Raw genomic sequence first — 25914 nt, forward strand, 5'->3', positions numbered from 1 at the left:
TATTAAAAATTATATATATACGAAATACTTTGTATATAATAATACCATGTGATATAATAATACCATGTGATATAATAAGACTTTATATTAAAAATTATATATATACGAAATACTTTGTATATAATAATACTTTGACTACGCCAAATAAGCTGATAATGTTTCATTATCAGAAATCAATTACCTATTCCAAACCTGTTCAACAAGTAACCTCACATAATTTTAATTCACACAAGAATTCAAGGGTATTAGTGACCTCAGTGATGTTGAGATTGCACAAAAAGGGAAGTCGAGAAACTAGTCGAGCATTAATCTATTATTTGTCCTAAAAACAGCTTACACGCGCTAATAGATTTTTGTAATATAATGGATTCACCTCAAACGAAGCGAGACCATCAGCAACTGTTAGCTTACATTTACAACTCATTCACAAAACAAAGTACCTATATTGATGATGGCATGTATCATACATTCCAGCCTCAGACCACCTAAGACCTAACCTAGCTTCGGATTGACAAATTGTTTTATCGGAAACTTAATCCTCCTCTTTTGGACTGATAATGGCTATATCATCTATAATTAAGATATTCACTTGTATAGCCAAGTGTCATGAATCATCAATAGGATGGTCTGTCTCGTCATAAATCTCCTCCTGCAAATACACCATTTTAACCAATTTCCGGTAGTTTCGTCAAGTTAGTCAAGCTAGTTTATGACAAATTTAGGGAGTAGACAAACATTATATTCAATTACCTGTAATAGCTCTTCAATGACATCTTCCAAAGTGATAATCCCGATCGCTTCTTCTTCATCAGGCTTTGGCAAAGGCTGCTCAACCTCTAAGATGTCTGAATATATATCCCTATTCCATTTCTTGGCCCTCACTCCCTTGTTCGATTTGTTACTGTTTGGGAAGCTCTTCCACTTGTAGAAGTTTCTTTTCTGTTTCAGACTCTTTGCCTTCTCTAGAGTACCCTGTTGCTCATCATCATCGTCAATGACCACCTTCACCTCTTTCACTGAATCTACATAGAGCATAAAGGACAAAAGATGATTACGGAGTAGTAATTATCACATGTTCATCTCCTCCAGACGTTTTGTATCATGCAATGATAGGTGGATTTTTTTTTTTTTTTTTTTTTTTTTTTTTTTTTTTTTTTTTTTTTTTTTTTATCAAACAGGAATTCAGTATCCCTCAATAAAGTTTTTAAGGACGTATCTAGTCTTTAATGATTAAAAGAAACTCATTAGTAATGAAGCAGGTCACAGACCAGGAATTACCTCCCACAGAATTACCATTGACTAGCGGCACCTCTGGTTTGTTCACATGCCGAATGACTACTGCCATGTGGCTGTGGCCTTTCTGAAACTCATTCAGTATGTCATATAGAGGCAATGTTTCAAGTACCCTACATAAGAGACACAAATATGAAAATCTACATGATAAAATGCAAAGCGCACATATTAAATTATTTGACATGTATATTTTGGGAATCTACCAGGAATTCAAAATCATATAATCCCTATATCTTTCTATTTAACATGATAAGAGAAAGTTGTTACGAGACATTTGGATTACTCCATATAGAATAGTAGTGAAGCATGCAATAGAATACGGGTAAAATAGAGAATTTCCATTGCCATACAAGAAAGAGAGCAAAAATAGTGAGTTAAAGAAAGAATAGGAGGGAATAATTTTAATTGCTTTGAACTTTTGAGTAACAAACATCATTTGAATGAAAGTCCCTACACGTACCTTGGAATTTTGCGAATTGTTACACTCTTTAAAGGTATTTCATCTTCTGGATCAATAGTTAACAGATTTTTCACCTGAAATTGTTAAGCAATCATTGTTAGAAGACATACTGCAGTATATATTGACAAAATTAAATAACAAGGATTGCCCAAACAAAAAATACAGACTAAGGACAGCAGACCACCTTATTATCCACCATTGCTCAATCACACACTTTCTTTGAAGCAAGATATTTTGGATCGAATGTGATAACTAAATATGCCTGGGTTCTATTGTTACACTTGGCTAGAGAGATATATTGGTGAGTGTGATGAGAAAGCAAGTTCACATTTCTACCCATTTTGTGCATTTGATGGAAAAGGAAGTTCATATTTCATCTTTTTCAGCTACATTCTTACAAAGGAGTGTACAGCTGAAGATGCAATATAATTGGGAGGATTTGCAGATATTCATGTTCAGGAGGTTTTGTCCTCTGCTTCCATACTACAATCTCCAAAATTCATTCTCTTATATAACGTGAAATCTATATTATTATGGTGAGAACTTTCCCTCTGTTTCCCTATTCTACACTGTAATCTCATCTATGCAATATTCATTTGTAATAAATTTAGTAAATATACTGCCAAATATGGCTCATCTCTATTCTCAAAAGCAACAGGAAAAAAAAGCTGTAGGAATTACTGTGAAATCAAATTCAATGCAGTTTTATGGGATGAAGCAGCAAAGTTGAATGAAGAAAACAACACTGAACGTACCAGAACAAGTCCAATAATATTTGTTTGCTGCTCATAAAATACTGGAATTCGGCTATGGCCATTATCCAGAATTGCGTTCATTGTGACCCTGCAAAGGAGATACTATAAGCTTACATATAGCAATTTTATTTTCCTGAGCATGACGAAAAAAATACACATATACTTCGTATATGTTTATTTATTACTATAAATTGTGATAACATATTGCACCTATCCAATGTGGCATTGATGTCAACAGCAAATGTCTCAGATATAGGAGTCATTGCGTCACCAGCTGTCTTCTCAGACATTTCAAGCGCTCCAGCAATAATAGTAGTTTCATCATGCGTTAATTCACCACCTTTTCCAGCCTGTTTTCAACAAATAAAAAATGGATATATGGTTACATGAAGGATCGATATATCAAGGCAATAGTCGCCATAACATTAGAGCTGCAATAGAACAAAATAGGCCTTGCTATGATGGCTAACACTGCATACAGAACATCCCATATTGTTTAAAATAAAAATCGACACCTGTTGTGACATCCTGTAGGAATAATTGGAGTTATCAGACACTCCACGGTGTTTACATGAAGGTTATCTGGTCAAAATCCCTGATCTGAAAGTGGAAGACCTCGCTCAGGCTAGGTCTAAGCTCCTTGACCATTGTAACCTCATTAAACCTCCTCCCAAAAGTGGTCACTTCAGTTGGTATTTTCAGGAAGGTGTTAGAATGCTTCCTTGCACAAACAGTTTTCTATTGATTGTAATGAGCATTTAGGAGTTCATCAACTTGTTCTTCTAAGAAATTTTCTTACCTTCTTCAATTAGCGGCCACAGGTGTTGTTAACCTCTGAAGTTGAAAAGAAGTGTAGCTAGAGAAAGGTTGGGTTCTATAATCATAAGATGTCTTGTTAAAGGTAGGATTCCATATTTCAAATTTTCAATCAACATATTTCCCCAGAATCAATCATGTTTAAAGACTGGGATAGCAGTAGCTTGGGCCTCTACAAGTCTTCGACTATAAGAAGGAAATACTGGTGGAGGCTCAAATTCACTAATAAAAAAAACAGGTCCATTCTCTCACTGACACTGATAGAATTAACAAAGCACAACTTGATATACCTTAAAGGATAACTTAATTCCCCGGTCCAAGCCAATTGGAGGTCCAAGGTACTTCCAAGCCCCTTTGGTTTTAACAGGGTACGTTGCTTGTAACATGGAAGGGAAAATTCTCAAAGAGATCCACAAGAAAAATGAAAAGTCAGTAGTGCTAGACTGCTAGTAGCGCTAGTCTTTTCAAACATGGTGAAGAATCAGCTAATGACCTCCTAGTTCCTTTCCCTAGATGCTCTATTTGGCATGATTTGTTGCCCTAAAAGGTTTGCTGGGTTCAGGATCGACCAAATACATGTTATAACTTGGAACGGATGGAAAAAGGGATAGTTAAAGTGTGAAAGCTGATCCCTTTTCAAATATTGTGTTTTTTGAAGGTATAGGATTGAATCGATTTTGTGACATCAGATTTGAAGGACTAGAAATGATGACTTTGTGACATCAGATTTTTTGCATCGTTTCTCTATTCTTGATACTGTGGATAAGATCATTAACTTGGGGGCATTAGCAATCCTTTTTTTTTTTTTTACTCGAATCAAACTCTTACTTTACAGGGAATCAGGGATGACTCTTTTCTCAACCCCTCCTCTACAAGGAAAACACCCTACTTTAGTGTTTTTAGACACTTTTAGCCTCTTCTCATTGGATTTCATGATCCTGGTTTATCTGAGAGAAAAAAGGGTATGGATTCCTACAATAATAAATTTAAAGGAAATATCATAAGAAAAGATTATTTTATATAATCAAACACAGACCTCATTTCCATGGAAATCGACAAGTGTCTTCAATTCAGCTCTTCGGAAAAGAGCCACATGTCCATGCCCTAGAAGATAGTCTAGCAGCTGCAGACGAGAATATTAACAAGCAATCAACATAATGACATAAATGTCCATGAAATGATAGGAAACTTCAAAAGCGTCTCCAGAGTAATCAAGTAAAACAGAAAAAACATAAGAGGAAACATAAACCTTGCTTATCGGATAGGCAACAGGAAAGCAAATCCAAACAAGAACACGAACAAAAGGCGCTACTGTTGCACCAATCGCTAAACCATGACGAGAACAAACTGACTGTGGTATAATCTGCATTTGCAATGGAATACCGTTTAGATTAAAAATTTACGAAAACGTTAACATGATAGGAAATATACTTGTTGTACAAAAAACGTCAATTACACAGTACTACTCAGACAAAAATACCCTTGATCAGGAAACAGCTCTACTTCCAATCAGGTAGTAGTGGTACATGTAATCCCTAATGCCTAAAAAGCTTTCTTTTCAGACAAGGTTTTATCATCTAAGCAGAATGGGTGGAATGCTATAGCCTCACATAAACGGCAGTACAAAATCCACTCACTGACAATATCTCTTTAAGAGTTATGCTGTTATAGTACTCTCTCCAATCCAAAGCATAGGTCATCTAAGGTGAGTTTTCATTATCTAATATATAAATCATTATGCAATACCTATACAACATTGATGTCATTCTTTATACTGTCAATAAAACATCATAGGCCCTTTTAGTTAAAAATTTATATTGATTACCAAGTGACAAACTGCCAATGTCAATGCAGTTTTAGATAAAGTTAGTTGGAATCTTTACGTAAATGTGAATATTACTAGCAACTAACCTCGCCAAACAGAAGTATCAAAGTAACTGAAATGAGGATGGCACCCCAGGCTGTAACCAAACTATCTAGAAAAATTGGAAGTGCCTGCAAAAGTAGGGTTTGGATTTTTTTAGCTTGTATTTTCTACAAAGTTAGTGCGTTAGACATACAATATGAACATGAAAATACCTCCATAGAAGCAGCATTGCAGATAAGCAGGGTACAGAGTAGTAGATGCTGATTTTTAACAACAGGCAATATCTTCTCTATCATGAGAAGAGGGGGAAGTTTTCATTAGGAGCAATATACAATAATTTTGAATCTTTACAATGATTGCACCAAAAAAAATGTAAATATAAAATTAAAAAGCTTCATTATTTCTGATAAATATAGCAACATATTATTACCAAAAAAAAAAAAGTGATTTATAAACCACCTTGTCTGAACATTTGGGTGACCTATAAACTGAGACATAAACCAACCTATTATTCAAGTATTCTTTAGCAACATACTACCTCCATTTCCAAATGCTCTTAAGACTCTTAACCCTTTTTGTGTTGGTCCATTTCCTCAACACTTTATGCTAAACACATACACTAGCACCAAAGCCCTTAAATAAGAAGATAAGATATATCCAATCAACTACGAATTACAAGTGAATCCTAGATAACTGAAACAGTTCAGTTGAAAATAAACTTCCAATTATTCCTTTTCTTGCATTTTACATGCTCTATCTTCTCGGAATAACTCTTTCCACAAAATTTAATTAGAATTAGGATGCTATTGCACGATGAAAAGACTGGAGCCTAGGATATTTCTAGTTCAATCTAGCCATCTTGGAGCTGGCTGATTACCAGAAACTCAACTATCTTTATCAAGGTGCTAAATTTGCAAGAAATGTACAATTTTTCTAATATGAACACTACCTCCTCACAAAGAACAATAACTTACACCACATACACATCAGACATCACCCCCTTCCTCAATACATAAGCACATATAACAGTCCGATCTCGAAAAGAACACTGCCTTTGCAACCCAAACCAACCAAAATCAAAAACCAAAGCCATTTCACTAATAATTTCAAACAACTGTAGCTTTTCTAGTAATTTATACCAGTTCATGTTACTATAACTAATAATCACATTCACATGAAATTGAATAACTTAACTTTCACCAAATTCTCCACAATTTCAATAAACCAAACCAAAAAAACAAAATCAACATAAATAATCAAGCATATTCAAAAGCACATGAAATCAAAATGACAGCATTGGCATAAATTTGCAACTAAAATAAAAAAATTAACATAAAAATGAGTAATAACAGAGTAGAATTGGAAATTATACCAGCATGTTTACGATCCTTAGGAGTACCAGACTTAGCAAGAACTTCGAGATCAACAAGACTCATTGACATGAGCCCTAAAGTAAGACCAGACATTAATCCAGCAAAAATCACCAGAAAAACGATGATTCCTATATTCACGAAGAAATGCGTCTCGCAACATGTATACTCAACAGTCATTTTCTCTCTGCTTCGAAATTGTAGTAAATTAGAGATTAAGCTCGGAAATTAAGAACCGCCATTGTTGCAGAATTAGAAGAAACCCTAGTTCTGTAAGAGGTAGTAATAATGGTAGAAGTTGCAGTAGCAGTAGCTTATACGGAAGCGGTTTGGAGAGAGAAAATGAGAATTTTCGTTTCTGAAATCGCGACGTGTGATGCACAAGTGTGGATGACAAAGCTGATTGCAGGTGCGGTGTGGGCTCTTTAGTCTAAATCTTTCAATCTTTACGGATCAATTACGATTTTACTCTTTTCGTTTCTAAAAGTTCTTTTTATTTTATTTTATTTTTTCTTTTAAGGACGGATCAACTACTTCATTCGAGTATATGGAGTAACATACAGAGTAAATGTTTTTTTTTTTTGGTGTAGATGGTGTGACAGAGTCGAATCGAATTTGGTCTTAAGTTTTAGATATAACTTTGTATAAAAAAAAAAGATTTGTTTGGATGATTTTATTCATGATTTTGGGTTTGAAATCTTATTCCTCCTCAATTTCAGTATATACTACCACAATAAGTGTAACAGATTTGAACCACATGAAAATAATATCTACGGAGTATTGTTTATTTTAAGTGGCCTATTACTAAAAGTGAAAACCTCACTCACATTAATATATTTTTTTTTTTTAACGGACACTCACATTAATATTAAAGTATTTATTTCTCTTCCTTTTAACTTCATTATCATTTTATAATATTTTTCTCTTTCACACATTATTTCTAGACGGAGGGAGATTTTCAATACACTATTACTTTTCGGTTTATCATTGTTCTGTGTCATTAAAAAAAACTTATGCATAAGTGTACAAGATGGTTTACAATTGGTTTGATAGATTAATGATAGCAAGATCATTATTGGAATTTAGCACCCACTAGTGGCATAAGCATTCGGTTTATTCTGGAATTATTCTTAGGCAAACTCCAGCATCACATGTTCTCAAACTAATTTAGTAAGATTTTTTTTTTTTTTTTTTTGAGAAAAATTTAGTAAGATTGTTAATCTTAATTATATAAACTTCTATATTTAAATTTCACATGTGAAGAATATAATAAATAAACTTTCTACCCACAAATTGTGACTATTTGAGATAGCATGGTTGTAAAAATTTGACTTATACCTTACATTACCTAAGTTTCAAATTCTTGATGTAAGAATGAGACTCTAAAGGAAAAGCCCTGACCAAACTGAGCTCTCCTAAAGCCTTAAATGACCTCTCAATTAAGTATTAGCCAAATAATCAAAACACAAATTTCCAATGTCCCACCAAAAACAATACCCATACACTTCTTTAGTTTTTTTTGGATCACTTCTTGCTTTTTTACGTGAAAATTACCCCCTTTTAAAAAAAAAATAGAATAAAGTCATCAATTTTTATTATATTCTCAAATCTTATCATCATAAAAGCATAGATAGTTGATGATAAATAAATATATAACTAATGTGATAATTGACTAAACTTGATACACCCTAGTAGACAAATTATATGGATATAACTATTCAAGATTTAGAAGAAAATGTAATGTCATGAAAAAAGTTGAGATAATGTGACAAGTATTATTAAACGGATAGGATAATATTAAAACTTTTTGCTTATTCTGTATTATCTTAAGCTATCAAAGTGAGTGTGAACTATTTATATAATCAACGAAAAAGTATATAAGATCCTCTTACGCAAGCACTACACCGACGCTGCTTTGATATAATTTTAATTGTGCTTGCATGTTCTCTCAATGCTATAAGCTGGGATGTCATGCATTATCACTCGAGAATTGGAACACTTGGATAATAGGATGCCCCTTTACTTAGTCGGCAAAGCACTAATAAGATACGGACTATGAAAGATCTAAAATCTAATCTACACCATGCCCTTTATCAATCAAGTTTGGATAAAGATAATATCGTGTCGAGCCTACACGCCTTGGCTGTGGTAAGGCACAGCCCGTGGTCTAGCCGCTTGTGTGGCACACAGCCCAGGGTCTAGCCACTTGTGTGGCTAAACTAAATTTAACTTGTGTTAGCATACAGTTGTACCAAGTTGTGTTGTGTCTTGTTGTGTTATTCTAAATAAAAAGTGTGGATGGGCCGTGCCATAACATGTGCCATACTTTATTTGTGCTGGGCTGTGCCACAGGCCAACACATTGACGTTTTAGGTGTGGGAGTGTGGGACAAGGGACCTCAGTGACTCACATTAGACAATTTGGCAGTTAAAGTATGAAAGAAAAACTTTCAAGAGATGCATTCTGGCATTGAGAAAAATGAGTGACAACATTCCCAGATTTACCTAAGCTAAATTTCGATTACAAGGATTTGGTAATTTCTTCACACCACCACAATATATTTATACTCTGAGCTATGCAGTAATGAAACGGGTTAAGTATCACTCTCACACCAAGCCTTGTGCCCTTGTATAAGTACATGATCTTTGCGAACTCAAGGATATGCTTTCAAGTGGAAAATTTGACAAGATGGCCTGTATGAACGCTTTACTGCAGCCTGTTCAAACTTCTTCGTTGCAGCTTCATTTTCCTCTAAACTTGTTTGAACAAAATATCTAATCCACCAAGTAGCACTCCTCAATTTGGCCTTGACAAACAAAAGATCAGGACATTATTCTTGCTGTTGTAGGCAAATCATATAAATAACTAAACTAACAGTAGAATTATGTATAATGACTAATCATTGGTGAATAAGAATTCCAAGATTAATGAACAATGTGCGCCAATCACAGTAACAAGTTGAAGAGAGTTTCTGAAAGATACATCAGCATCTGATACACATAACTGGCCACAAAATGTTTACACAGATGTACATTACGGCAATTTATGGACAATGGCATACTAAACATAAAACTTACATCTCAAAGCCTGTGGCACATGGAATGAGCATTTTGAAAATGAACATGCGCCATAAATAAACTATTACTCCATCTATCCCTAGATATTTAGCCACATAGGCCACTTCTACTAAATAAAAATGGGAACTTCCCCAAATTACTCTCTTTAAAGTAGTTTAAACTATATGGATCCTTCCACAGGTGTGCTTCAACACTACTGAAGCACAAGATTCAAATGGAAACTATTTGGAGAAGCTGAAAAGATCTTGGCCTGCGGTTCCTTCTACTCTCCTTTGCCTCTCCCCTAACCATTTTTGGCCATTGGCCCCCTGCCTGTACCCTCTGGTGCCACCCCAAAATCTTACAAACAAAACATAAAGATGAGGAAATGACACAAAACGGAGTATTCTGTGCAACCTCTACCTCTTTGGATTTTATATAAGTAAACCCAGCTAAAGATGTACAGTGCAACAGTGAAGACTAAAGGAAATTTTTACTTCATATAAAAAGATCCCCTTCTATGTGGCACAGAACTTTGAAGTTTGCACAAATTAATACACAATGCAACTAAGATGCCTTATAATGGGGGCATAAGGTATAGTGATTCCCATATAGCACTCAAAGATGAATCTGTGCAGAAACATTCAATGCAAATGATGCAGTGAGGCACAAAACTTTAATCACTTTCTCTTTTGGTAATGTTCCTTCACAAATTTAATTTTAAATCTAACTTTTCAAATTTAATTTTAGCCCAAGTGAAGGGACAAGGGCTTGCAGACGTGAGCAAAAGGTTAAAAGAAAATAAAAGTCCAATTTTCTCAGTAAGAAGCAGACTAGAAGCCACCATTGTTTGACAAGCTCTAAGCATTGAGTTAGAAACAATAAATCTTTATTTTTCAGTCTCCACTTCATTAGTACCCCACTGCAATTACTCAAGATAATTTACAAATTGGGTATATTTGATCTATTCAGAATATGGACAAACTGGTATCCTGAAAGCCAGTCATGAGATGGATCACACTTTAACTAAAAAAAAAAAGGAAAAATTTACCCAATTGAAGAAAAGTATAAGGAATTAAGGATAAAAAACGCGTCACTTACAGGGCGACCAAATTTGGATAGCTCAGCAACCTTGGCTCTCTGTTGTCGTCCAGGATAACCTATTATACAGGAAGACAAATCAGCAAATCTTCACAGATGAGGAAACATAATTAATATAAATGGGATATTTTTAACCACAAAAGATTTATCTGATTTCTCACTTGATAGGTTACCTATAATCTTTTATCTATAATTGACATTTGACAATAACTGAAACATACAGTACTTTGTTTGATGACTGCAATGCCCATACTTAATCATGTGTTCACACTATGGTTTGCTACCTCTCCAATGTCCTTACCAAGTGTGCAAATCAAACTACAAAGTTAAGAAAAAGATAGTGGGAGTATCCATTATTATTTACCTCCACATTGTTCGAAATGCTTTACGTCAATTATCCCTTAAGCATCATGAGTCTCTTTGCCTTTCATCATATATACAAGTTACAAAATCAAACTTTAAGTTCATGCGTTTTCTCTTTTAGCTATTGGGATCTGAATAATAGCTTAATTGCATACCTATGTCTTATGCCCTATTACCTATGTCCTCCCTGCCATGCCTATGTCTTATTGCATAAGTGCTCACTGAAATATATAATATACTGATCAGATAGATGATTCTGTAGCTTTTAGACTTTTTCGCTCTAGAAAGGACATGCCAACTGCCAGTGACCATACTAAAAAGATAAGGATCCTGTGACACTACTCCTCATGGGAAATATAAGCTTAAAAATCATACTTCGTAACTTAAAGGTAAGCCAACTCATATTTCATCACACTTCCAGAGACAAAAGAGCAAACATAACCTTCATCATATATCAATTATCTAGTCATGCACTTGGTCTGGTATTGGACAAATGACGGCAGATTCAAAAGGTCAAATTGGGTTTTTAAGCAGAAATAAATAAACTTGCTATGGTTTAGAATTATAGATCATTACCAGTGAAAATAACAAGACCCTCAGAAGCAACCCTTGCCAATTCAGGAAGTGTTCTGTTAAGGTATCTAGGAGATAAATAATCCAGTGCATCTGATACCATAACAAGTGAAAATGATTTTGCACGGTATGGAAGAGGAAATTTGATATCAGCAACCCGTACAATAGCTTTACGCACAAGCTTCTGGCACTGATTATCAGCATCATCAATGTCATATGGTTCCACTCCCCATGCTTCATTGCCGCCTTCTTTTAATAGCTTAGACACTACAGAACAAGTATCAGGGCCTACATGTAATACTTTATGCATGCTGTCTCCGTATGCTTTCTTTAGAATCGGTAACGCCTGTTGCAGCTCTAACGTGCATGACACACCACCTACAGAAATGTAACAAGGTCATATACTTGAATAATTTACAGACCATCAGCTTGCTACTGTTCTATTCTCCTGGCTAACAAACAAATTTTTTTTGGCAAAACAAAGAATTTGTTGCATACAAGAAAGTTAAACATACAATTTAGGATATCATGAAGTTACTTTCAGAGATTAGCTCAAGAAAAATATACATGTTGTTACCCCGCCTCCCACCTCACCTCACCCCACTCCAGTACCCCACCCCCCTCCAAAAAAAAAAGCATTGATAATAGAGTCTGTGCTACATATTTCATCGGCCATTGGTGCTTGATAATTGGATACCTTAATACCTAGCTTGTGTACACAAATTACAACTATGTTTAGAAATACATCTTAGCAACTGAAAAATAAAAAATCGTACCCATCATACAGCCATTCTCATTAAGAAGTGTGCACACAAACAAAAGCAATACCACAAGTTAAATTTCTATCACTAAACCTACACAAAAGAAACCAAAAGGAGTGAGTTATAAAGCTACCTTCAAATCTACTCACAACATCAACCCCACTTGTCCAACCTGCAAAGCATGAAAGGAAAAAATTCACACATTGATTAAAGGTGTAAATGAAATAATTAAAAATTATTCACAAGAGCATGAACTAATAAGTAATACAATACATTACAAACCTGAATTGCTGTATAAGTAGGCATAGAAAAGGATTGTACCCTGAAATTGATAAGAAAGTATAAGAATTTTTCTTTGAAAAGGCATGCCTTTTGCATAAGAAAAAGTTTACTGAAAACAACATTCTGATAAAAATGTACTTTTTTACAAGAAATATTGACATGAAGTAGAAAAGGAAGTAAAGAAATAAAACACGTGTTTCAACATTAGTCAGGTCATTTCAACATTAACTATCAACAAAAAAAGTAACAAAAAATCAAAATACCAACATACAAAAAGGCCTAATATTGGAACACATACGGTGTCAGATGTTAGTACAAGAAAGTGTAAAACCTGCTTTCAAATGGCCATGCATAAAGAAAAGAGAAGTACCAAAAGCACAAGCCCTATAGTCAAAAGAGGTGACGAGCGTGACTTTAATTGCAATGACCCTCCCAAAGAAACGTTCCCACTATCAACTAAACGCCGAGTAGGATTTACAGGTCTACGTGACATTGCAAAAAAAAAAACTGGCAAAGATTATGGTATGAAAACTTGCAGTCCCCTAGCCCCTGCAAGATAGCAGAACAAACAATTAGATTAATTTGCAGGATATAATCAGGGCATCTCAACAAAAAGTAAAAAATTTGTTGAATAAAGGGGATATCATCTTATTATATTGGCTAACTAGATGTAGCATCTCAGGTAGATATTGCATCTCATACCATTGCCCAAGGCTTGTTTTGAGGCTTCCATCTGAGACAAGATACAGAGCCATAGTCTCTACCCTTAGAATTTAATTGAAAATGCTACTCCTCTATACTAACATGGTATCATGGATTACCTCCCTTCATATTTACTGCCACTATACTATTTCAATTACACTATCAATTATTAAGGTACCAATTATTTCTGGATAGAGGATCATATGTTTTGTTGTGCTTTTAATACACAACAAAACATGAACAAAACATGGAGGCCTCTTCCCGAGTTGTCTACTGTTCTACATAACGGTCTATGGCCATAAGCAATATCAACAACATGGCGCTCTAAGCTTCCCTAAAGACATATAGTATCAATCTATATGACTAGAAATACATTCCCTACCAAAGATAGAGGAGATACATAGTGCATAGACTCTCCAAGAGTCTAAAATGTACATTATGATTTTCTATCGAGCAACTAGAGTTCCCAAAAAAGATGATTTTCACACATTTCACCAAATTTAAAAGCTTTAGTTGTATTTCCCGTAAAGAAAGCAGCTACTTAATTCTAATACTCACTAAACAGCAAAGCACCATAGAGTCTTTTCATCATAAAAATAACCCTTCTTGTCTTTTCTTGCCACTCCTATAAAACTCGTTCGCCAATGATTACCCTACCTCAAAATTTTTTTTATATTTTTTTTTTATTTTAGAATGTTTATGAATGACATGATCACTTCACATTTCACAGCAATTAAAACCAGCCCAAGCTGAGACATTTCCAGCAAGAAAGTAACAGTTACATAGCAAACTAGTCCCTCGTCCCTCCATCCCACTTTAATACGCCACATTTATAAGTTACGTGAAATTCGCTCAAAATCCCATAACCATCCTTAATAATCAATAAAACAGAGAAAAAGCAGGCATTTTTCAGGATTGCACAAATTTTCAACAGCAATCTAGGGTTTCAGGCGTAATCAAATCCCTCAAAATCAGAAACCAATATTCAAATTAATTCAGTAACAGGAATTCCACAAATTGTATACAATGCCATAAAAATACAAAATCATAGATAAAATTATTAACAAAAAGAAAAAGCAATCAAATTAATAGAAAAAGAATAAACACAGGAAGAATGCGAACAATATATAATTCAAGATATTGAAAAGATAACATAAAATAAAGCAACAACCAACAATTATCAAAAGCAAAGAATAAGAAAATGACGAAATTAAATGAAATAAATTGGTATAATAAGAAATAAAACCTGGAAATGAATGATTAAAATTAGGAAATTTTGGATATAAATGACGAGGATTCGTAATTAGATCTGAGGCTTTCTCTGTCTCTCGAGCTCAAAATGAGAGTGAGATACTTAAACAATGGAACTGTGGCAACGCCTTTGGCCCAAAGCCAAGGTTTTCAACTTATTATTCGATTTTTGTTGCTTTTTTTTTCTTTTTTTCAGTGGCAAAATTATAACAACCAGTCAACCATGAATCATTTTATGAAATTATATTACTCCTTCTATCTTTTACTAAAGCTCGGACAAATTTGTGCGTTTATGTTAGCATATTATATGAGTGTATGATACAAAATTAAACACGTAAAAATAATATATGGGGCAATCTTTAAGGGACGAAAGATCAAGAGAGTACTAACTATATTAATAAATAAATTGTGTGATTAGTACTCCATATTATAGGAATAATTTAAACTTTGCTATATGGTATCAAACACAAGGATTTTTTTTTTTTTTTTTTTTTTTGGTGAAAGAGAGGGACAAATCCCGATCAAACACAAGGATATAAAGTATTTATTTATTATGGTAAATTATTGTTTAACGGACTTTATAACGTTATTTATTAAATGTAGGTTGAGAATCTTTAGACAATGGGTTTGTAGAAACCTCAATTGTGTGTATATGTCTAAACAACCTGACTGCCCTAACCGGCCGGCTCACGAAATCATGACAAACATGAACAACGAGTGCCACACACTGCCAGTCTACCACACGCCAACATGCTAAGAAATTTGCTTAAAAAAAGGAAAAGAATACACCCATACCAAAGCATCTTGATAATAAGAAATTAATGAATCCACAATCTGAGCAGATGAAATTGAGCAACAAGTTCATATTTAATGAATGTAAAATTGTATCTCCCACAAAATAAACATCATTTACCAGTAGAAATAATACAAAGTTCTTATTTATCAATTAACTTCGGTCCGAAGACAATGCTTCATCGATCAGCCTAAACAACAAAGAATTGCAATACGGAAGGAAGAACAAAAGACCCATAATAACCCAAGTTTATAGCCTAAATAACAAAGAATCATGCTGAATTTTATTTAAAAGACAATTGTTGCAAGCTCCTTTCGTGCAATCATGCTAATGAGAAGTTCTAGATGTTATCTCCAGCAAGAAAGGGGATACTTTGCAATTATTCAGCGGTAGCTTCTTTCAAATACGCGATCAGGTCTGCACGATCTTGTGGTTTCTTCAAACCAGGGAAAACCATCTTTGTTCCAGGAATGTACTGCACGGCACCCACAACATGTGCAAGTTAATTCTAAGAAATAGCTTCAATATTATCTCCAACATTCATGCATCAAATTATTCAAATCAAAGAGAGCAGTTATATTGGCCTTAATAACATCACAGCATGTAGATCTCCTATATATGTAGCTGCCTCTGCCCCTATTAAAAGCTAACATAGTACGGAGTATGAAGTTACAGGATCAAGAGATCTAAAACCTATTCAAAGTGTATGTTTACTTGTAATTGGGATGGACAAAACGGTATATAGGAAATAGTGTTTGCATTCTGCTGCAGAGGAAGAAGTACATCAACAATTGAGGAGCAAGAACAAAAGATTTTGCTCAATTATATTGACTTTGAAACAAACTTGAAGAAAGCTAAAACAGGGTAACAATGTATAAACATTACACAACATGTACAGCATAAACACAAGAGTGAAGAAGTGGAGGTAATTCCATTTACTTGTAATGTAGAGAAATTTCACAGATAAATAGATGTAATGGAAGACATCAGCCTATGACTCAATACTCGAACTCCCCTAGTTCAAATCAACTACCCAAGTCAAAATATTCTACACGACTACACGCATGACATGTCATTTTGGGCTCAAAGCATGCAAGTACCTTTATACGACAGCCAATTTTTGACATTATGACTTGTTAAACACTTGTGGCACGTGAATTATGATAAAACATAGGCTTCCGGAATCAATTTGATGAAAAGAGTACGATTAAGTCATCAACATACCTTCTTTGGGTTCAGCAGGTAGTCGTACAATGTATCTTCTGCCCACAAAACGGCCTTATTCTTGTTAGCAGAAGAGTAAGAATATCCTGCAGCTGAGCCTGACTGCCTCCCGAAAAGACCATTTAGATTTGGACCTGTAATGTCATAAATCTGAATCAGAATAGCTACAATACTCATTTATTTCATAAGCATTAATCAGACAATTAAGTACTAGAACGTATTTTAGTAGTAAGTTCCAATCAGCATTTAAGATACAAAATCATAAGCATTCTCAAACAACTGTCAGACACAACACGACTTTACCAAGAACATAACAAGGTCACTAGTCACAAAAAAGTATTTAGTAAAAGATACATGACCATTGGAATACACAACTTACATGATCATGATCAACCACAACATCGACAGAAACTTAAAGACCATAATAATACAATACAACAAATTTATATAATATGTAATGCAAACATAATATCTTTGTAGAAGAAATTATAAAGGCCAAACACGTAATGCAACAAATTAAAAGATAAAAGCACAAATAAGACCTCCAATGATACAACTTACAAATACAAGTTCACTGAAGCATCATCGTGCTTGAATATGATAAAGAGATAGCAACAAATCAGCATTGCCAGAGTCCATTTAAAAATCGTCAAACTAAAGTTAAAAACCCAAGAAAATTACAAATACGAAACCCCCTCGTAAATCATCCACATATACTTAAGCCACATATACCCTTCGATAACCAAGTTATAATCTAGAGCTCCCCATTCAGCATTGAATCACAATCTCTAATAGGTGCACATAGTAGCGCGCGCTTACACCGTACATAAGTAGCAATAAAGCTAGCCTTCAAATCACAATCTCTAATAGGTGCACACAATTGCTCTTACATAACTAGCAACAACGAAAGTGTTCGAATCACAATCTCTAATATGTGCACAAAGACTTGATCACATATAACAAGTAGCAACAACACAAGTGTTCGGAATCACAATCTACATTAGCTGAACGTTCACCTAAGTAGTAAAACAAGGCGTTCAAATCACAATCTCTAATAGGTGCACAAAAACACGCAGTAACGCAAGTATATGAATCACAATCTCTAATTACCATTTAGCAAGGCCAAATTCGATGTACCAACTCATTAACTAGAGCAATTCTAACCCAAAATCTGATATTATTATTTGATCATCAATCTTGATTAACATTTAACACAAATTCCATAACTTAATTAAACAACACCAACATATACTAGTATATGCTTTTAAATGTTCATATTATTATCAAGAAAAATAATTGAGAAGAAAGAAAAAAAGAGAAACCTTGCTTATGACCAGCGCCTTTTTCGACGGTGTGGCACTGAGCACATTTAGTCCTGAAAATCTTGGCTCCTGAATCTTTGTTTCCTGCTGGTGCTTCGCTAAAACTTGCCATTTTTAGTAACAAAGATTGTTTAACTTGCTACAATTAGCCTGGAAATCAGAGGAAGAAAATGGAAAATTAAGTGGGAAATTTAGAAAATTGAAGAAACTTCTGGAAAGTAGAAGGGTTTTTTTATCACGAAACCTGCCTTCAGTCTTCTGGTGGCCTAGTTTTTAATGGACGAAATCAAGCCACGTGTCTACTTAAAATGACCATCTTTTTTGATTAGTAGGACTACATTAGAACAAGTGTTCTGCTTAAATACATTTTTTTTGTTAACTTGAGCTAGTTAAAATGGCATTGCACGCTATTGACACAACATGGAAAAAGCATGATATGAGATATGAACATGAGATGGACATGGCATGCCACATTGGTGTACCATAAAACTCGAGATATGAACATGAGATAGATATGAACATGAGTGTAGCATTGAAAAAGCACATGAAAGCCGACTCGACAAAGTACGCCGGAGGCACAAGGACTGTGCCTGTATGCTGCATCCATTTAAAAGCATAAACACATCACATGTAGCTTGTAGAGTAGTAGGCTCGATCATGGGGAAGGCAGAGCCAAGGCAAGTTAAGGCGCACAACCAACTTCAAAATTCTGGTAGTTTTTTTTTACAACTACAGGGATGACACTATGGTTTGACAGACCCGGAAAAAGAATCAGTTGTTAAATTAAAAAATTAATTGGCCAGCATAAACACATTCAAGACAAATGAATTTAAGCTCCTTGTTTCACTTCTGGAGAAGTACTAACGAAGTGAGAACCAACGCTAGACTACAACCTGTAGAATACTATGAGAACAAGAACAGGAGAACACAAGAAGATCACTTAAGAAGAATGCATCTGTAAGAAAGAAATGAATCGTTGAAAGTTTCACAAAATCTTAACGATTACAATTCAAACCATTTGTAAACCTTAACACACTTCTGTGACAAAAGAGATGGAACATTTTCCAATTTCTTCCCTTCTACAGAAGCAAATCAAGTCTGTAAGTCATCTGTAAACAATTGTTAATAAACCAGGCTGTAGCAGCATGGTATAATATGAATCGAGGGTGACATTTCCCCATCATGGTAAAACTTATTTGCAAAAACGAATTCTAAGTTGGTCTCGCTAAGGAAAAAAACTCATTTTTTGATCAAAATCCTCCTTTGATCTCTCCTAGACAAAAGGAATTAAGTATGTGTGGTGCGATCAGATCACTGGGTAGATTCCTTCAGATATGCAATAAGGTCAGCACGATCTTGTGGCTTCTTCAAACCAGGGAACACCATCTTTGTGCCGGGAATGTACTGCATGATTAAAAATGGTGTAAGTAGATTGTGACAGAGACAAGTTACCACACAACACTGAACTACATTCGATGACAACTTGTTTTTTACAACATTTAATTAAACAAACACAGCCTCAGAATAAAACGAATTCCTCAGGTCGAAAGAACCATATCATGCAAACTAAGAGAGTTAAAATTGCCCCTCAAATTTATGACATCAATGAAACAAGATCCAACTTATAAGGCTTCTTTTATATAATATTCGGCTTTCATAGCTCTTTCAGGGAGGAAGATTCCAAAGATAACATGAGCTTCTAGGCCAAATCTTTCTCAAAAAGGACGAGCATTTTTTGATGAAAGATATGCAAGTTATCCATTTATCATGGCATCTCACATATTTTTCAATTAGAACAAGTTGGTTTGTTTCAGAACACAGAGAGCATTTCAGTTCCAAAATTCTAAATCTCAGTTTTACGTTTTCAAGTGAAGACAAGGAGCAAAAAAAAACAGACAGCTTAGTAGAAACCATATGACATAAAACATAGACAGGTAAACACATGACAGGAGAAAATTTCAAGTGCTTTCGAGTATTTTTGACGACTGAACCAGATTCCTTAGAAAACAAGAGAAAAAGTAGAAGATTCCATATGTAACAATTTTATAGATAGATAACAAACCTTCTTGGGGTTGAGCAAGTAGTCATATAGTGTGTCTTCACTCCAAACGACAGCCTTGTTCTTGTTAGCAGCAGAGTAAGAGTACCCAGCAGCTGTACCAGATTGCCTACCAAAAAGACCATTTAGATTTGGACCTGATTCAACACAAAACAGAATCAGAAAAGCTTGATATAACTCATCAAGGTGACAAAACCAATTATTCTCAGATGCTATTCAAAAAATACAGCTACTGACAGAGCATATACAAGATAATTATTGGGTCAAGCAGCAAAAACTTGTTAATAGACTGTATAAGCAAAATCAAGTCATCACATCAAAGCGCAACAGGCACAGAGATATCTATAGACTACAAATACAATTATATTTGATCGACTAACTCTCTAGAAATTCAAGCAACTGGATACAACCCATTCCAATCGCATCGACTAGATATTTTCAAATATCAAGCAGTTGGTTAACATTGAGATACAGCCTAGACATGTTTGGTAACAAGACAGGTGTTTCCTGAGCTTATGCAAAGCAAGCATCAACATGGTACATTGCATCAAAGGGTTCTAAAGTCTTGTCCTAAATAGCTCATTTTGGAACAAAGAGGCTGAGTAACAAAGAATGCAAGTCACTTATTACTTGTCTGTATTCATTAAATGAGCCCAATATTACATTATCATATTTCCCTTGAGGAAGAATAGAGCTTGAACCTTGAAAATGTAAAATTAAGCATTCATAGGTAAGCTAGAAAGGTATCTCCACGAGAAAATCTAAGTCATATTTGCATGACGGTAACAACAAAAACACGACGAGACTGAAAAATAAGCTACACTGGACAGAAAATTAATATGCACATCTAGATTTACAATTAATAGACAATGGAAACCCAAATCTATCTATCTATATATATATTAAAACTCAATGAGAAGACATGAGTCCGCCACGTGTCATCATGACTAGGCAAATGATGTGGCGCCATGTCATACAAATATACAATTACTATAATTCATACAAAAATAAAAATAAAAAAAAAAATATTGAATTGTTAACATCAATGTTCAAAACTTATGCCCCTAATTTATGAGGATATTTAAGATGATTAATCACCACCATTATTCTCTTGATAAGTAACTCTCATAACCCCCATTTATGAGGATGTTTAAGGTGATTATTTACCTCCCTAACTCCTTTGATGCTTGGGATTCCTCTTCTATGTTCTTTCATGTTTCTCTATAAATAGAAGAAGCTTTTTTCTGATTTTTACACTTCAAAAATACATCCACACAATAGTTTATATACATTCTCTATTGGGCATAAGTTACCTGACTCAAACCTTCCATCCAAAAGTGTTTTTGTGTGGAACTGGTGTGTTAAACTTAGGGAACGTGCTCACGAATACAATTGAGCACATTGGTTGCGTCGGAAATTCATTTTCAAGTCAATGAATTGTATCACGAGACACCGATATTGTTCCATTGTTTGTGAAATTATCTTTTTGATCTTACTTAAATATTTTTATACTATTTGTATTAGACTACTCCTTTATTTACAACAAATGTAACTAATATAATCTATATTTGTATTTTATCACATAATTTTTATTATAAAACCTCATGATAATATACATATAATGACCTGGGGCATCGCCCGAGCAAAAAACTAGTATCAAATTACTCCAAAATGAAGTCATTCGAATACAATTACAATTATAATTATGTAAACAAAGAATTGAATTAAGTTGATGTTTCTTGGTCCATCAAAATTTCTAAACAAGAATTCTACAGTCTTAATCTCTAATCATTATGCAAAAGAAAAGTAAACCTTATGCCACCTTAGTCAACATAAAGCAACTGCTAAACTTTCCACAAATGTCCTCCTCTACTTTACAATTTAATTCCACGAATCTCTCAATCAAACATCTTAGGAGCATAATTTACAATCAGACCAAAGCAATTCACATATGCTTAAAGTCAATCAATCAAACATAATCTTGAATTATCAATAACTCTCAACGATCTACCTCGAAAATTCATAGAAAGTTAAACCGAAATCAATTTCAGTAATTACGCAGAACCTCGAAACTAGCAATTCAAAATCAAAACAGATCTATTTCACAATTCATAGATCCAAACAACAACACTCACCAAAATCCAAAATCCACATAAAAATCATAACAACAACAAAATACGAACAAATCAAATTCTGATAAAAATTAAATTAAAAAAAAAAAAAAAAAAAAAAAAAAAAAAAAATCAGAAAAAGACCTTGTTTGTGACCAGCGCCTTGATCAACGGTGTGACATTGAGCGCACTTAGTCTTGAAGATCTTAGCTCCGGTATCCTTGTTACCAGCAGGTGCTTCGCTAAAAGTCGCCATTAATTTCTCTCTCTAAAGTTTCTCTCTCTTCTGGTATTTTCTTTTGGTTCAAGAAAGAAGAAGGCAAATGCGAAAATTTTCTAGGGTATGAGAAACCTTTGAAGGAAGGAAAGGGTTTGGGCCGAAGAAAGAAGGTTGGTGGGCCGCCCTTTTTGAAAGGTTAGCGTGTGCGTTTCTCATGCCTTTTACGAATGTAAAATGGCCCTCTTGCCCCTCTATTAGCCGCAAAATGTATACAAAGTTGTACTTTTGATGTTGGATTTTTTTTATTATTACGATCAGGAATTTTGACCGTGGAGTGGTCACAACTCTCACAAGGTATGTCAATATGTTTCTTTGTAAACTAGTTTTGATCTCGTATAATTTATCGATTTTAAGTAAGATTGAAAGGTCGGGCGATAAGAGACTAAGAGCCTGTCTATTTCAGTTTAATTTGAGTTCAGTTCACTTCAGTTCCAATCAGTTCAGTTCAGCTCTTAATTTCCTTCTCTCATTAAATATTCATTTCAGCTTAGTTCAGTTCAGCTCCAATCACTTCAGTTCAATTCAGATCAGCTCCAATCAATTCAGTTCAGTTCCGTTCAATTTAACTCAGTTCAGTAAATGCAAACATGCCGTAAAAGTAGTGTTAGTGGGCTACTAAATAATTGGTCATAAAGAGAGTAGTTTTCTATCATTAATATTATAAAAGACTAATGAAATACCAAAAGAGAAAGTGGTGATAGAGTCATTCAGATGACCAACGAGTATGATAAATAGATTATATAAACCAATCATGAGCCTCAATAATAAGTCTAAGCTTTGATTGAGTTGGTCCATTTAACAAGAGAAGTTTGGGCAAAGCATTATGTGTTTACATGGGGCAAATAAAAGCTTAAACAATTATTGAAAAAGAGAGGACTCCATTATAATAACGATTTTGTATTCTTAAAATAGACATAAGGCGATTATATCAAGATTGCACATCCTTGTTTTTTTTAATACGGTATAGATTAATGAGAATTTATAGTCAAAGTTCTTTAAGATTGATCCATAAAATACAATGGAATAAGAAGTATTTGTTTTGCAACGGAATTACTTGTTTAGGGTATAAAAAGTTTAAGAAATTTGGTTTACAATTCCGGCATTAGCAATCACGTTGTCGTGTATTGACTAATATTGAATGCAACTATCAATCTATCATTGTTTTCAATTAAATTATAAATAATGTTCCACAGCACATTATATTTTTAGGTGTGATCCTCGAGCACATATATAAACAATACATCTTATTGATCTTATATATCATAATGTCAACATGACAATGTTTATACTGATGGCGATACTATTAATATTGTATAATGATAGTCATTTTAAGGACGATTACCATAGAATAATCGATTTGTTATTAGTGATTTTTTTTAAAAGATAGAAAAAAATTTAAGTTAGATGAACAAAGAAGAAGAAGGGATCAAATTACAAAGTGAATAAATTAAGACACCCAAGTAGGATAAAAATTATAAAAGCAAGCTTGCTTGGTTTAATTAAGTACTCTATTTATTTATTAATTGTTGTACTCTATATAGGCTATATACGTGACGGGGTAATCAGTTAGCCAAAACTTCCAATTCTTCACACATTAAATCTGATTTTTCATGCTCAATCAAGCTGAGGCCAAGGCAATTGACTTAAGAACAAACCAAAGAGGTTAATTTCGCTTTGCTGCTTAAAAATATGTAAAAATCTGATTTAGGCTAATTACCAAAACGCGTAGTATAAGATAGTTAAAGGGTCGTTAAACAGAATAATAATAATGCAAAAGTCAATTAATATCCTTTGAAAAAATTGAGTTGAGATTTAAGAAAAACTTTATATGTATAATGGAGATATTATATTATTTAAGTACTTTAGTATACATACATGTGAACATTGTATCCTTGTGCCCTATTTAGAGTCTTAAACTCTTCATATAAAACACATACAAGACTAGGGATAAATTTTACTATTGGTAAGTAGCAGTAGAACATTGACTAACCTTCAACCCTCACAATTAATTTTTTGGTGCAAAATTTCCACCCTGATGCATCCTCACTTAACGAGATTCGAACCCTCTTAATCTGAAGGAAAAAAAAAACAGTCTTGCAATTCAAGTATTCACTATTCAGTATTCCTTTCACACAACCTCATTATATATAGTACTTCGTATGACACTAACACATGAAGCATGAAACATGATACATCATATCACAGTGTTTTCATAGGTTTCAATGATAGCCCGTATGCAAACAAGAAGCAGCAATTACAACCACCCATAGGCCATACCTTAGCAAACAAAATTCAATCAATTGGTGTAAATTGAATGGCACCATACAAATATTCGTTGATAGGAATATAGGATTAGCTCGAGTCATTTGAAAGTTTTATAATCCAATCATGCATTATATATTAGTAATTAATATATAATGCATGATTGGATTATTATGCACGTGCTGAAACTCCAACACTCCACGCACTCTAATCTTTGCTGCATGAGTAGTATAAATAAGAAACACATCTTGAAGAAGAACCCCAACCTTCCAAGCTACTAATGTGCTCTATTTTATACTCAAAGCTTGGTTGGCAAAACAAAGTTCAAGCAAAAACCACAATTTTAGACATGCCCAGTTTCGAAAACCAGGTATATATATTAAGTACATTCTCTTGCTCATCATTTTATGTTATATTTCCAGTTAACCAAGTTCTTTTATATTCGTATTATGCATGTATTAAATGTTTCTTGTCATTTTAAGATAATCTCTGATAAATTTTGAGTGAATATGAAATGGGTCTAGGCAACCCGAATAAGGAGTAGGAGAGTTTGGTCCACAAACAAAACTTAGAAACTTCCATACTAAAACCAATTGGCAATGGTAGGAAGTACTCTTCTACTTTATAAAGTGGAATCATCTCTCCTCTTTCTCTAATGTGAAAAACTCACAAGTAGGCTACAATGGGTTTCAACAATCTCTCACAATAAAACTTGTTATTGTTACATACGAAAGTATTTCAGTAATAGCTAACATATACTTCAAAGTACAGGTGTTGATTTAGTGGAAAGGAAATGACCTTTTAACCTAATCTTGAGTTTGAGGGTTTAATTTCCATTGTGGGGATCCCGTTACCCTTCCCCTTCTACTCTATTCAAAGTCTCTAACTTACTAACTCAGATTTTGTTAACTTGGGAGAGCATCTGGATGTAGTTCTTACCTTAAAAATGTAATTTCTTTGTTCTTTTTAACTTAACCCGTTTTGACTTTTACATATTCATATCCTCTCTTTTAACCGTCTTTTTTGATGAATTGTATGTAACGAAAAACATATTCATTTGGGATCTTGTTAGAATCATCTCAATAAGTACAATTATAATATATGAATTTTATGATTCTTACTTATGGAGAGTATAATTAAAGTTATTGATGGTTAAAGTTCTGCATATCATTAATAAGGTGATAAATTAAACATATCAAGTAAAAAGAATAGA

General features: G+C 34.0%; 4 protein-coding genes across 6 annotated transcripts; all 4 read right to left on the bottom strand.

Annotated features, from left to right (window-relative positions):
- Positions 1 to 281: 281 nt before the first annotated feature.
- LOC145590140 (DUF21 domain-containing protein At2g14520-like) lies at positions 282 to 7177 on the bottom strand. 2 transcript variants are annotated; one of them, XM_081646889.1, is made up of 11 exons: positions 6564 to 7177; positions 5404 to 5480; positions 5236 to 5319; positions 4574 to 4687; positions 4361 to 4447; positions 2719 to 2858; positions 2509 to 2596; positions 1754 to 1827; positions 1294 to 1406; positions 751 to 1022; positions 282 to 649 (listed from the first exon to the last, which is right to left on the bottom strand). In XM_081646889.1, exons 1-11 carry the CDS (start codon positions 6739 to 6741, stop codon positions 605 to 607), a joined length of 1272 nt encoding a protein of 423 aa, XP_081503015.1. In that variant the 5' UTR covers positions 6742 to 7177; the 3' UTR covers positions 282 to 604. The 2 variants fall into 2 exon arrangements, with proteins under 2 accessions (XP_081503015.1, XP_081503014.1); XM_081646888.1 differs by having other exon boundaries at positions 1279 to 1406; positions 6564 to 7167.
- Positions 7178 to 8994: 1817 nt separating this feature from the next.
- On the bottom strand, positions 8995 to 14883 carry LOC145590141 (putative pectin methylesterase CGR2). The gene is made up of 7 exons (XM_081646890.1): positions 14646 to 14883; positions 13068 to 13246; positions 12698 to 12737; positions 12549 to 12587; positions 11658 to 12032; positions 10719 to 10777; positions 8995 to 9367 (listed from the first exon to the last, which is right to left on the bottom strand). Exons 2-7 carry the CDS (start codon positions 13188 to 13190, stop codon positions 9215 to 9217), a joined length of 789 nt encoding a protein of 262 aa, XP_081503016.1. The 5' UTR covers positions 13191 to 13246; positions 14646 to 14883; the 3' UTR covers positions 8995 to 9214.
- Positions 14884 to 15539: 656 nt separating this feature from the next.
- Positions 15540 to 18233, bottom strand: LOC145588462 (cytochrome c). Of its 2 annotated transcripts, XM_081645111.1 has the most exons (4): positions 17990 to 18233; positions 16668 to 16801; positions 16028 to 16089; positions 15540 to 15918 (listed from the first exon to the last, which is right to left on the bottom strand). In XM_081645111.1, exons 1-4 carry the CDS (start codon positions 18099 to 18101, stop codon positions 15882 to 15884), a joined length of 345 nt encoding a protein of 114 aa, XP_081501237.1. In that variant the 5' UTR covers positions 18102 to 18233; the 3' UTR covers positions 15540 to 15881. The 2 variants fall into 2 exon arrangements, with proteins under 2 accessions (XP_081501237.1, XP_081501238.1); XM_081645112.1 differs by lacking the exon at positions 16028 to 16089 and having other exon boundaries at positions 17990 to 18227.
- A 712-nt stretch (positions 18234 to 18945) lies between these two features.
- LOC145590142 (cytochrome c) lies at positions 18946 to 22488 on the bottom strand. Its single transcript, XM_081646891.1, has 3 exons — positions 22304 to 22488; positions 20052 to 20185; positions 18946 to 19393 (listed from the first exon to the last, which is right to left on the bottom strand). The coding sequence occupies exons 1-3, from the start codon at positions 22413 to 22415 to the stop codon at positions 19301 to 19303; spliced, it is 339 nt and encodes a 112-aa protein (XP_081503017.1). The 5' UTR covers positions 22416 to 22488; the 3' UTR covers positions 18946 to 19300.
- Positions 22489 to 25914: the final 3426 nt, after the last annotated feature.

Source organism: Chenopodium album, chromosome 17, assembly GCF_948465745.1.
Source record: "Chenopodium album chromosome 17, dcCheAlbu1.1, whole genome shotgun sequence".
NCBI classification, from domain to species: Eukaryota; Viridiplantae; Streptophyta; class Magnoliopsida; order Caryophyllales; family Amaranthaceae; genus Chenopodium; species Chenopodium album.

Excerpts from the sequence above, each read along its gene's own strand:
- LOC145590141 (XM_081646890.1), bottom strand. The coding sequence starts at position 13,190 with ATGTCACGTAGACCTGTAAATCCTACTCGGCGTTTAGTTGATAGTGGG. Across the intron at positions 10,778-11,657 it reads GGGTCTTGTTATTTTCACTG|GTTATCCTGGACGACAACAG; the intron begins GTAATGATCTAT and ends CCTGTATAATAG. Across the intron at positions 9,368-10,718 it reads TATCCAAATTTGGTCGCCCT|GCCAAATTGAGGAGTGCTAC; the intron begins GTAAGTGACGCG and ends TTGTTTGTCAAG.
- LOC145590142 (XM_081646891.1), bottom strand. The coding sequence starts at position 22,415 with ATGGCGACTTTTAGCGAAGCACCTGCTGGTAACAAGGATACCGGAGCT. Across the intron at positions 20,186-22,303 it reads AGGCGCTGGTCACAAACAAG|GTCCAAATCTAAATGGTCTT; the intron begins GTCTTTTTCTGA and ends GTGTTGAATCAG. Across the intron at positions 19,394-20,051 it reads ACTTGCTCAACCCCAAGAAG|TACATTCCCGGCACAAAGAT; the intron begins GTTTGTTATCTA and ends TTAATCATGCAG.
- LOC145590140 (XM_081646888.1), bottom strand. The coding sequence starts at position 6,741 with ATGACTGTTGAGTATACATGTTGCGAGACGCATTTCTTCGTGAATATA. Across the intron at positions 5,320-5,403 it reads GCAATGCTGCTTCTATGGAG|GCACTTCCAATTTTTCTAGA; the intron begins GTATTTTCATGT and ends CTACTTTTGCAG. Across the intron at positions 650-750 it reads TCATTGAAGAGCTATTACAG|GAGGAGATTTATGACGAGAC; the intron begins GTAATTGAATAT and ends GTGTATTTGCAG.
- LOC145588462 (XM_081645111.1), bottom strand. The coding sequence starts at position 18,101 with ATGGCAAGTTTTAGCGAAGCACCAGCAGGAAACAAAGATTCAGGAGCC. Across the intron at positions 16,802-17,989 it reads AGGCGCTGGTCATAAGCAAG|GTCCAAATCTAAATGGTCTT; the intron begins GTTTCTCTTTTT and ends ATGACATTACAG. Across the intron at positions 15,919-16,027 it reads CATGCTGTGATGTTATTAAG|TACATTCCTGGAACAAAGAT; the intron begins GCCAATATAACT and ends GGTGCCGTGCAG.